This window comes from Asterias amurensis, chromosome 3 (genome assembly GCF_032118995.1).
Source record: "Asterias amurensis chromosome 3, ASM3211899v1".
Lineage (NCBI taxonomy): Eukaryota > Metazoa > Echinodermata > Asteroidea > Forcipulatida > Asteriidae > Asterias > Asterias amurensis.
Genome location: NC_092650.1, coordinates 9564944 through 9578125, shown reverse-complemented (window position 1 = coordinate 9578125; position 13182 = coordinate 9564944). Strand labels below are relative to the sequence as shown.

The following is a 13182-nucleotide window of genomic DNA, read 5'->3' as shown; positions in this document are numbered from 1 at the left end:
AGTTTTTTTAAAAGTATTTTCAAGTGGCTTGAACCGCATGTTGTAATCATTTGACAGCCCATTACAAATGTTTATCAAGCAGGAGTTTGCAAAGAGAATGCATTTGGTTCTCACAGTTTGTTTAGTGCCGACATTGAGCATAATCTTCAGCGACTTTAAAGTGAATTTAGTCTTTACTTAGGAAACATCTGGTTTATGACTCACCTATAGATGAATTTGATACTGTCATAACTGTTAAAACTTACCCTTGAGCACAGTCCCAAACTAATCAGAATAACTGAACTGTCTGGGGCATTCATGAATGAAAGTTATTGAAGACTAGCTTTAAAAAGTGAGTGGATGGAGAGCATGAGTCACCCATAAGTTTACTTGTTAATCCAGCTGCCAGAGCTGTTTAGAGAAGTCAACATTTTAAAATAGTTTCAAAGAGTTGGTTTATACAGAATTATATTTGACAGATCTTTGCATTTATAATGGCAAGTAATTGAAATTTGGACATTTAGAAACACTTGAAGGGGCACACTGGCTAAATTGGGCTATTTGGGCAACAAAATAGACTAAGATATGACTTCAAAGGTCTTCCAGGAATCGAGAAGAGCAGTTCCTAAAATAAATCATCAAATTTAGCTTGTTTTGAGCATTTTTAAAAGAAACGTAGAGTCGCGTGATAGTTAGAACCACAAAGTGGTTAGAATAATCATGTGATCTTCAGAGTTAGTTTTACTTCCAGTCGTAGAAAAGCAAATTCGCTGAACCAAATTTAAATTATTTTGTTTACAATTATTCAGTCCGTGTAATGGAAGCTTGTTCTTTGGCCCCACGGCGTCGAGCAATCGGAACGTTAGACTTGATTCAAGTCCCGTTCTCGTGCAGGAGGTCCCTACGCATACCCGTCGCCGTAGCTATTGTGGTCCCAAAATAGGACTGGACGAGGTCGTTTCTTACTCTATACGTTGTTATTGACAAATCTCCCCAATTAGGGAGATGTACAAAACTAATGGGAGTGTGGAAGCGCTGTACAGTCGATAAAATTTTCATTACACTCTGTGACATCACAGTGGAAGACACTGTACATCACAGTGCAAGACACTGTGAAGTGCACGCATCAAGAAGCGGCGCGCGTGGGGCGGGTGAACTCATCAGCAGGCAAGGGGGTGTGGCTAATATAAGTCGTTGGATTGCACTTCCCAAATATTCAAGGTTCAAATGTTGCAAACAATACCGACCCATATGTATGTTACAACGTACACTACCGTGCAAATGTTATGGCGCACATGTACTAATGATACAATTAATTGTTCATACTACGTTTATAATATTGTGGAAATGTAAATAAAAACTGTACCTGTGTGTTCTCTGAACTCTCCAACTACATAAATTCATGTTTCATTCAGTTAATTAATGTTCCAATGTCATTAAAAGGGCAGTAAACGGACGTCATGTTTTTCCCCGTGCACAAAGTTAACGGAAGAGTATCCTCATTATAATATCATTATGGGAAAATACAAGATGGCGGCGCCCTGTTGTGATGCAAAACACGGAGGATGACATGAGTTTAGTACCGCGTAAAAGCTCCGCCAGCATCGATGACAGCTTGGCATCTCCAATTGGCTGTGAAGCCAAGAGATTTGTGATGGTCTGGAGATCCAGTCCTTCCCAAATCCGATTGAGACTCTGGTACAGTTGATCTTTATTTTGGGGCCGCGCTTCGCGCTGAAGGCGCCTTTCCATTTCGCTCCACAGATTCTCAATCGGGTTAAGGTCAGGACTCTGGGCCGGCCAAACCATCACCTCAAACTCCCAACTGCCCCCCATATCTTTGATAAAATCTGGGGTTGGATCGTCCATGAATTCACGAGTAATTCCAGCAGTATGCGGAGGGGCATTATCGTGCTGAAAGATGAATTCATGGTCGATCAAACCATGGGCAGATGGCAGCATGTGGTCACGAAGAATACCAATATAAACAACGGCATTTATATTCTCTGTGACCCGAACCAGCTCTCCGACACCAGCGGAGCTGATGCGGCCCCAAACCATGATTCCAGAGCCCCGTATTTCATCTAGTGAACAACACAGTTCTCGTGGTAGTCTTCCCCCACCGCACGTCTCACAAAAATGCGACCCTCACTCTAAAATAACTGGAACCGTGATTTGTCACTCCAGATGACCCGGCTCCAGTCATTGGCCGTTCAGTCGCGATGCTGTCGGGCGGGGCTTATGCCTAGCGACACGTCCATTAAGCCCCACCTCCGCTAGATGACGGGAGACTGTCGATCTGTGCACACTCACGCCGTAGGCGGCAGCTAAGTCCACTGTGAGCTCGGGGGCGGTCAAGAACCTGTTGCGCCTTGAGGTGCGGACAAGGAGCCGGTCATCCCTTTCACTGGTGGATCTTGAGCGACCACATTTGGGCCGAGATTTCATCGAGCCATGGTCAGCCAGCTTCTGTAAATTACGTCTGACGGTAGCATCACTTATACCAAGACGCCTGGCAATTTCACGGCAAGAAATCCCCTCCCGGTGCCAAGCCTCAAGCATCCCTTTTTCGTGGTCGGTGAGCGGCGTTTTGGTCGCCATTGTTCTCGTTCCAAAGGTCAAGGAGAGAGTATTCACATGCAAAGCAAGGTCCTTTTATAGGCTGGGGGTCGTCTAATAGCCATTTTGATGAATGGGGGTCTAAGATTGGCGTTATAAATATTCATATGCTACATGTAGCTTTTCCCGCTGCGCTGTTTGTTGTCATTGGTTTAAATGCCCGATAATAATATTAATGAGTTCATGAATATTTAAGTAGGCCATCCAAGATGGCGATTTAGCACAGTGAAAAAACATCGTCGGGAAATCCGTCTTTTGGTGAATTAATCAACGATCATGGAACTATAGAAACATGAATTTATTAGATTAAAATAATGACTCAACACACAGGTAGAATAGTTTATTGACAATGACATTTGCACGGTAGTGTACTACCTTGAATTCAAATGAACGATCGCTTTTTGTTATTGTAATTAATTGGCAATTCATAAATACCTCAGACAGTTTCGCTATTCCTATTGGTGGAGAGCGCGTCACGTGAGTGTGTATAAACCTTTGTTTATGACCAGTAAAAAGTGTTGAAACATGGGCGTGACACGCGAGCTTGCACCTGTGCTCAGAAGGCAGTTTCTTCATTCCTATTGGTCGAGAGCAAATGCTGAAACAGTTGTGCCACATCACGCTAAGCTTGGGCGATATCACGATATTATCGAATATCGCGATATTAATTTGGAAACGATTTTGATATCGGATGGATTTGGTTTTAGTCGAAATATCGATATATTGCGATATATCGCGATAATCGCGATATCGATTAAATATCGCGATGTATTTGCTAGCTGAGACATCTCGCACCCCATAGGTTTGGAGTAAAACCAGAAGAATAGGTCATTAGAACACCTCTCTTATGCTATGACTGTCTCTTCTACAACTTTCACTTGGAGTTTGAAGACTGATGATGTCAAATTTAATTAATCGCGATTATATCGAATATCGCGATATATTGTCAGCGATATATCGTGAATAAAATAAATCGATATCGCCCAAGCTTACATCACGCGATACGCACGACGCGCACAGCATTCCCTTTTAAGGAGTTGTTAACCCGAAGGCCTTACCATTTCATAGCTAGAGGGGTGTTGTGTTGAAAGAAATCATTGAACAATTAAAATGTTTGCATTTATTTTACTACGTCTCGGTAATTTATCAAGAACCAGGCCTCGTTGGGATTAAACCACTAGTTGAAAACCTCTTCACCACACATTGATTCCCTTATTCAAAAATGTGTTTAAATCCTTAACTAAAGTACTTAACCCCACAAATAACAAATGAATGAATCTTCTTTTTGAAAGCGTTTGATTGGACAAGACGTATTACGAAGCAATGTTACATTCATAAGTGAACACATTTACATATCAGGCAACTGAGGCAATATCAACTCCCTGTCCCGCGTGCGGAACAGGTTTGGGAATGCAGAGCATCACAACACAGTAGTTTTCTGAGACTGGCACGGGATTGGGACTTGAGTCAAGTCTATTGGAACGTAAGCCTTGGGGCATATCATGTACTGCCCATGTCGCGTCTCGTGGGGGCTGGATTGATGTAATCCCGGGCGCTATGAACTCCCAGCTTGTGGGTCTCGCCGTGAGCTTGGGAGCGAGACATCGCGGTTTGTCATCGCGGGTTTGTCGATCGGTACACCTCCCTTGTCGAATCCGTTATTTCTTAAGATCGCAACGTTCCAACGCTTCGTTTTGTGTTTTGTTTCCTTCCCCCTAATATTTTTTAAAGGAGTTTTCAGGTAATTAAAAAGGCATTAATGTTGTCAAAACGTAGGAATACCGCATTGTGTTATATTGACGGTGTTATTGTGTGAGTAGCACAAAAAACCAAAAAACCAAAACGGAGACCCTCGATCGTGAAAGGACAGGTGAATAAGAATTTTTTAGAAATTATTTTGCTGTGGCAAATCAATTTATGAAGATAACAGGTAAAGTATTCAAGTATTTATTACAATTTTTATAATTTGAAATACTGTGTACTTGTGTGTTTCTGAACACTCAATGTTTTTCAAATGACAGGCTTAATGCTTCATCATAGAGTGGATCAAGGGTCAGGATTTAAATGAAAATTAAGTTTCTTGGTTCAGTTGTAAAGGGCAAGTGCAATCACACAACCACAAAAACACCACAAACCCCACTCTGTGTTAACAATACTACAAATAGTACACAATAAACCCATCTCATAGGAGGGTTAAAGGGCGGCTACAGAATGCTCTGAAATATATAGTTATTACATTTTTCCAGTAGATGGAGTCCATAGAATACAAGAAAAAAATATAATGAGTCTCTTACCTCATGTTAAAACATGGTAAAAATGTTTTTTTCTCCAAAACACTTCAAGCCAAAATTCTGAAACCGCAAGGTCAAATAAACCCGCGCGACAAAGGTATTGTGACTTTATCAGCGCTATTTGATATACGTGTAGAAAAGAGCTCCCTCAGTTGGCAACAACTTGAGAACTGTGCACAAACCCTGAGGTGCATTTTTATCTTGAATTATTTGTTCCTTAATGTAATTTTTAAGCGTAATATGGCAGTAAACCGTTATCTACTATTTCTATTTGGGCAAAAAATGGTATTAGTTAAAATATTGAGATTATCCTGTAGCCGCTGTTTAAATAATATCATTTCTAAGTTGGATGTTAACTTTTGATATTGAAATTCTGGAAAGGTTCTGGTTTGCACATCAATATACCACAGAGTTGACCTAGATTACCAAATAACGACCCATTGGGAAATGTTCACTGAAGTCAAGCCAATTGGAATTTGAGTTATTTTGCAGTCACTTATAATGCTTGAGTTATCGGATATGAATGCTTGGGAATAGAAAGGGTTCTTTGGGGAAATGATGTTTAAAATACCTCAAGTAATTCAGGAAATGGTGATAGTTTTCACTCTCTAATCCAAGGGCACTTAGTTTTTGTTCTAACACTAAATTTTCTTTGGGTGATACAGGTTTATTAGCAGTGAATTTGGGCAGGTCAGGTTGAACTTCATACCATGACTTATTGTGGTCAGGTGTAAGTTCAGGAAAACAGGTGAACACATTAAATAAGACTGGCCTTGGAATAATGACATGCAATCCCAATTGTATCATACAAGAGGCTAAGTAGAGAAAGTGTTGGTGTTGAGCAGAAGGTGATGTATTCCCTGGGTACATGGCTTGTTTAGAAGCAGAGTTACTGTCATCATTGATATGATGTATTATTGAAATGAAAACTCAGTTGAACTGCTTTAACTTCAGAAAATGAATGGCAAAAAAACCAAAACAGCTTTAACTTCAAAAAAATTATTGGTAATATTTACACATAAGGGAAGGTATTTCTAATTAATGTTAACAAAAACTTTAGGTTGTTTGCCTACAACAACTTTCAATGAGATAGCATTTTGAGAATTAGTTCACTTCCTGTAAAAAGATGTAATTTTTTATGCAAAAAATCTGAGAAATTAGGAGTTATTTTCCTGGGTAGACCTATTCCCTCTGGATTTTTGACGATATCTCAAAAACGCTACCAACTTTTGAAATGAAGTGTTCACGTCAGTTTTATGGTATACACCTACATTTAATATACAGTAGTAGGATTACAAACAATTGAACTGTTCCAAAAACCAAAGGTGTCAGTAATACCAGTATTCAGCACAGGAACAAGTATTTAAAAACAATCAGAACATTAGAGGATTGAGTGAGTCAACATTTTGTCATGTAGATGATGGCATTAGGATAGGAAATGGGTTGATTCGTGTCAGCGACATACAGTGTATTTATGTATAATAAGTTTCCTTATTGTGTTTCCCTATTGTCAAGTCATACTCTTCTGAACAATGTCTTATTTCCTGAGTGTATTCACTCTTGAAAAAATGCCAAGGGCATAGGGAGATAATAATGTCTCAGAATATTTGTGATGATGAAATCATCAATTTTGAACCCTGAAATGTTTGTGAATTATTTGTTTTCATAACGTTTTGGTTTTCATCCATTGAGTGTGACTTTTCATACTATACAAGTCCAGTAAGTTCTAGCAACAGACTGTAACTTGTCCATGTAGAGCCACAAGATCAATGGGTCTAACTAACATGAGTTTGTTTGTGGTGTGATAAGTAGTTTTAATTCTGACATTACTAGATATAATTTTGTCTGGCAGACGGTTCCAGTCCCTACTTGCCCCTGAAAGGAATGAATATTTGTATGCCTCAGTCCTACAATTCGCTGGAGCAAGGCTGGTTACTTTGCTGATGCACCAAATTTGAACAGCGGGATCTTTTTTTTGTAGTGAGACTTGTTAACTTACTGAACTTGGTACACTTGGTGTGTAAAGCGTAAATCCCCAATTGAAAAGATTTCGTAAGAACAGATCTACCTGCCTCATGTCTGTGATCCAGAGTGTCCCATTTAGGGGTTTTATTCATATTGGAGACACGTCCCTGGCCGTTCATAGTTGTTGCTCATAAACCAATTGCAGCCTGTTGCTTATTACTATTTGAGATTGTTGATATACTTGGACTCATAAGTGTCAGGGTCACACAAGTGGCAAGTAAGCAGTACTCTTCATATGGTTTGAGCATCCCCGCAGATTTCTTCTCAACTTGTCAAGAATGTTCTTTTCCTTCTTAGCCATGTAGTTGTATTGAAAGTCCCACTTACATACGTTTATTTAGTTCCTTGGTCAAATGGTCTGTTGATATCCTCATGTAGTTTCTCACAGACAGACGTGACAGAAGAATTTTAAAGTATCTTGCATACACTGCTAAACATGGTATTCTTGAAATCAGAAAAAACATCTTCTAACGGAAAATGCAATTGAACTTATACATCTACATAAAATCTACTATTACAAATACCGTTACTTGTAATGTTTGAGCAAGAATAATAAATAGATAAATAATTAAACTTGTCACTTATTAATTTCAAAATGAGATTTTGACCTTCATATTGTTATTATAAGTCACTACATCTACATCTGGATCACATATGCAATCTTCCTTAATACAAGACTTTAATCTCCAGAAAGAACTTTTACCACAACTTTTTTGCATTGGTGGTTTTCCACCTCCCATGTTGCATTATGAGATCTTCTGTTTGCTAAATGCGTTGCTCCCCCGGACCTCATACTATGAAGTCCATAATTGGTTGGTTTGTCTTTTCCTACTTGCTTGAGTGCATCTAAAAACATTTCTCTGCATCTTGTGTAACTAAGAGGTCTGACTAAGGGGTATGAGATGAGACGTGCTTGAATGGAAGGACATAGCTGTGAATAGATAGACATCTTGGCCGATTTTAATGTTACACTTAGCCATGAAACACTTCAGAATTTTTACGGGAGAATATTTGTCTCCAGAGTCTGTTAAGAAAGTGGTATTACCGTCCCTAAAAATGTCCGTTTTAGAGTGAGGAATAAAGATGCTAAGGCAATTTTCTGCTGGGGGTGCCAGAATGTGGCTAGCTTTAATTTGTGCCATCTCGGCGTGCCTAAAAAAGAAGAGTAAATTTAAAGGGTATATGTACTTTTTCCTAACAAAAAACACAATATCCACAGATTTACATTAAACTTACACAGTTTGAAGATTATGACAGTAGAAAACTTCCCTTGTAATTTTACTTACTGAGGTGCTGTAGTTTTTAAGAAATGAGTAAAAGTAATAATTTTCGGCTCAGTTTTAACATGTAAAACGTATCAACGGGTTACGCTATGGTTTTGGTATAATATCATAACTGGTTAAGGGGATTTTACATGCTAAAATCATGTTGGTCTCATGAGCCGAAAATGATTTTGTGACTTGTTTTACTCATTTCTCAAAAACTACACAACCTTAGTTAGTAATATTTGAAGAGAAGCTGTCCACTATCATTATCTTCAAACCCTGTAAGTTTAATGTAGATCTGTGGACATTTTGAAAAAGTACCCGAATCCTTAAAGGGAGACATAGCATGCCGTCTTTAAATTGATCAGACTGCAATCAGATTGCCCAAATCTATCGATTATAGCTTTGACTAGACTGAATGGAAGGGGCTCTTTTTGCACGGGTGGTTTGTGTAACTTTCTTCTATTACTTATATTTAGTTGTTGCATTACTGGTGAGTCCAAGGGATTGGGTGTGATATTAACTATTGAGTGAAGCCATTTTATGGCAGCTGCAATTGACACTGTATATTGTACTGTCAGAATTTGCGAACTTACTTTTATGAACGATGAATGCGGCTATAGCATGTACTTTAATGGGAAATACGAGTGGAATTTTTTGTACCTTAAGCCAAGCTAAGAACTCCCTACACTTGTATAAGTAACCAGTTATGGTGACGTTCGCCTTGGCAAAAAGAACTTCAAAAAATATGTGCATCTTGGACTCCTCCATGCTGGTAGGGAAATCTGACCAAAAAGCCTGACTGTAAATGATCTGATACACATGGGGGAGAAAAATATATATACATGTAGCTTTAGTTGGTGCAATCAATATAAGCTACACATACAAGGCTCTTTAACTTATTGGAACCCAAAAGAGAATTCTTATTTCTTCCCAACTGCAGTGCACTAGATCCTTCAAATGTGATAAATCCTTTCATCCAAGTTCTATAACAAGACCAAAATAATGGCCAAAAAGGTGAAGATGGCCACCAGGGGAAAACTAAACTCCTTTACCGTTGCATAAATGTAAATGTTTTAGGACTGCTGGAATCAATACTACTGGAGGAACTAACAAACAACTTTCATTTGCCCACTTCTGTGCAAAAGCATCCACCGCGGATGACCCCGGGTTCCAAAACCCTGAGAAGAAACGGGGCAACTTGGAATTGTAAAAGCAAGCAAAAAAATCTACTGTAAATGGTCCACATGCATCATTAATAACTGTTTGAAAAATGCTGGGCTTTATTTCCCAGTCTTCCAAATCAATAAGCCTACTGACAAAATCTGCTTGTTCGTTACAAGTTCTAAGAATCCAGTCTACTTCTATTAACACATGGTTGTTGAGACAAGTACGGAATATATCTTGAGCCAATTGTTGCAATTCTAGATTCATACTTCCGACCTCTACTATGCGGACGGCGGACTGACTGTCCGTTAGAATTTTCAGTTGTGAATTGGAGATAATTGGCAGGAACGAGCACAATGCAAAATAAATGGTGTTTAATTCTCGCCACGTGGAGCTCTTTTTGGCTTCCAACTTCTGTCCAAAGTTTGTGGGCTGTATGGATATCATTACATATAATGGCTCCCGATCCTAATGCACTAGCATCACAACATGATATTTTGCTAATCTTATTGGCTGCAAACACCTTACGCACATTCAATCTTGGTAAATTAATATCCCAGAAATTAATCTCTGACGAGCAATGCTCATCCAATCTGACCCTGTTGTCTTCATGAGAAGCCTTAGCGATTTCTGTTTGACAATGGGCCAGATAAAAAAAAACTAGCATTTGCTTTTACTAGTCTTTTACTTAAATTATTATAAATAAAAGTAAGCCTTAATATTGCTAGTAATTGGTCGAACTAGTAGGTAAAATCAATGCTTGAGGGACTCTTCTTATTGAGATGTAAATAAAACCGACATTTTACTATTACCTGATAGTTTCACAAGATACTGGGCCGTGTAAAGGCCAGCATTAACAAAATGTCGATAAGTTTAAGATCAGGCATGAGAATTTGCTCAAATCTCTATAAATAACCTTTTACTGGAAAAACACCACTTACTTGAACGGATTAGTAAGTGGTCGGAGAAAAGCACAATAGCGGGGTATTCAGGAGTATAACAATAGAGGCATGGACTCGCAGATCAAAAGCGCTTAACTGAAATGCAGGCGGGGCAGTTTCCACTTAGTCAAGTTTTTGATGGCGGCAGTGGCTATGAGGAAACAGCCAGCCTCTCCACGCCAGCGCTCCAGAGATTGGTTCTTTTAGAGCAATTAAAGTACACAACAAATTTATAAGTAACATTATAGTTGGATCATTAGGTCAAGGGAAAAATAACCCTTTAATACTGACGCGATACCGAGCCATATATGCAACACTGTTGTTCAAGTAAAATCTCAAGCTCCTCATGTAGTAGCTTGTAAAAATATTAGTAATTGCTACAGTATGTTAGTAAAATGTCGTTTTTATTTATATGTCTATAAGTGAAAGGTAATCCAGCGAGCAAAATGTTCATGCCTGATCTTTTACTTTTCAGTCTTCTTGCTAATGCTGAACCTTTTACTTGATAAGTAATTGCTAGTTTTTATTTATCCGGCCCAATGTCTTGCCGTTAACCTGCTTAAATTACCAACTACGGGACTAAGGGAAATAACCTGGCCTACCAAGGAGTGCAATTTTTTAATTGCGGTAACATTTGAAGATTTCAAAACTTGGATGGTACAGTATGGCAAATTTTATCTATTCTTCTCTGTACAACCTGCAAAGTGCCAGCTACTGTGTCCCAGGTCATACCCAGCCAGTCAATGCGGGTAGATGGGTTCCAAATTGATTTCTGAATGTTGTATATTAGCCCAGCCCTAAGGAGATCAACCTTAACATGTCTGGAAATTTCTCTAGCTATTAACATATTATAATCATGATTGGTAGTTGACTTTGGAACCACGCAAAAACCATCGTCTAGATACAAAGCAATTAGTATCCCGGACGCTCTCCAGTGTGTAGCGAGAGGTTTCATAATTTTGGTGAAGAGCAAGGGTGCGGAGGAGAGGCCAAAGGGAAGGAGGTTAAACTCAAAATATCTATGAACCCCTCCTCACTCCCATGAAAAACCTAAGTATTGTTGATGATCAGTGGCTACGTCAATGTGGTGATAACCAGATTTGAGGTCAAATGTGAATAGAAGTGATTAACTTGAAAGAAATTGCAAGCCTACTTCCAATCATCCATTTTGAAGTGAACTTTCGTGAGGCACTGGTTTAATTTACTTAGATCTAAAATCAGCCTCCTTTTCCCTGACACCTGTGTGGCAACTGTTAGAGGGCTAACTACATAAGAAGGCTCACTTCTTTCAGTAATCCTTCCAGATTTAAGCAATTTTAGTATCTCTTCTGATACGAATAAGCTTTCTAACAAAGATGATTAAGTTATTGTTTGAAAACATTGGAGGAGGTTGTTGATCAAATGGAATACGATAACCTTCACTAATAATTGACATTACTGTAGCGGATGCTCCAATATCATACCAAAACTGAGAATGCTCCTTTAATCTACCCTTTACGTTTACATCATCTGATATTAACTCGTTAACATTGTATGACTTAAAGTTACAATTCACCTCTAACACGTCACCGAACTTCTCTTGGAGTTCTGCCGCTTTAGGATGCCGCTTGGGTGGCTGTTGCGGGTAAGAGAGCTTGAACTGGTCTCTGAGCGGCTGGGACTTGCCATGGTGCAAATCGTGTGTGGTAGTTGTTGTAGCCGATGAAAGGTGCGGCTTGAGCTCTTGGCTTGACCCGTGGGGACTGGTAAAGGGTTTAAGCGAAGGGGCATTCTCTGGCCCAGTGACTGGCTGTCTTACAGTTGTAGCACACACCATTTGGCAAGCCTGTGTAAAGACAAAACAAATCAAAAACGGAAGAAAAATGAAAAATGAAGGGGCAATAGGGATATGTCGTAACAAACTAGATTAACTCTGATAAAATGTTTTAAAGTATACTCAGCGACTGAAAAAGACCTGAACTGGAGACTCAAAGATTCCTTTTTCTTATATACTATGTATACGCTTTAGCAGTTTGATCTTATGCTTCAATGAGTTTGGAATGTAATGGCACGATCGATCTCAGTATGGTGAAATCGATTGCCAGCGCCCTACGCACGTGACCCGGGGTGCTACACACACAATAATTTTGGTATTCAACCAGACAAAACTATATTTCTTGAGTATGGGCTGCCTGCATGGTGCCCCTATACTACAACACTTTCAGCAAAACTTGAACATGTCCAAAGGAGAGCTACGAGGATGTTCCTTAGGCAATGAGGTGCAATGTCGTACGAGGACAGACTCAAAACTCTAAACTAGCAAACGCTTGAATCCAGACGGATAATAATGACAACAATAATCTTCAAACGGTGTAAGTTAAGTTTAAATCTGTGGAAATTGTGTAGTGTGTTACAAAAGTACCCAAATCCTTTAATGTACATGTAAACATTCTGATATTAAACAATTTATTTTACATTGTTACCCTGAATTGTTTCCTATTTAATTTGCACAGGTCACCAGTTTATACAAAGATGCTTCATTGGGAAACACAATTAATATCGTTCTTGTTAGTTTGCTTCTACTACATGATGATCAGGTAAGCTGTAGTAAAAAGTGTAGTGTATAATCTTCTCAGTGGTTCATAGTATTAATTTGTCAATTAAATTACCAAACTTATCAAATGGATACGAATAACCATGGAGCAATTGCTACATGAACCAATACATGAGCTTATACTGATTGCAATGGTGATATTGACCAATCATGACCGCATCTGTTGATTGCATACTTGCATGAGAAGGTAGGAATGTTCATTCATATACAATGTACATCTATACTATTAAAAGCGTAACCGCGCCATCTTGGATTGAAATTAGAAGGTCCAGTGGCATGGCATCCTTGTAGAAATCAACACG

General features: G+C 39.0%; 1 protein-coding gene and 2 pseudogenes across 1 annotated transcript in view; 1 reads left to right on the top strand and 2 right to left on the bottom strand.

The window, feature by feature from the left end:
• Positions 1-13182, top strand: part of LOC139934716 (A disintegrin and metalloproteinase with thrombospondin motifs 16-like) — a 132887-nt gene that overhangs the window by 45785 nt on the left and 73920 nt on the right. The window contains exon 6 of the mRNA XM_071929092.1: positions 12780-12863. Within this exon, the coding sequence (XP_071785193.1) occupies positions 12780-12863 (84 nt within the window). The remainder of the gene's footprint in view (positions 1-12779; positions 12864-13182) is intronic.
• LOC139934392 (uncharacterized) lies at positions 7614-8998 on the bottom strand (annotated as a pseudogene).
• Positions 9033-12103, bottom strand: LOC139934391 (uncharacterized; annotated as a pseudogene).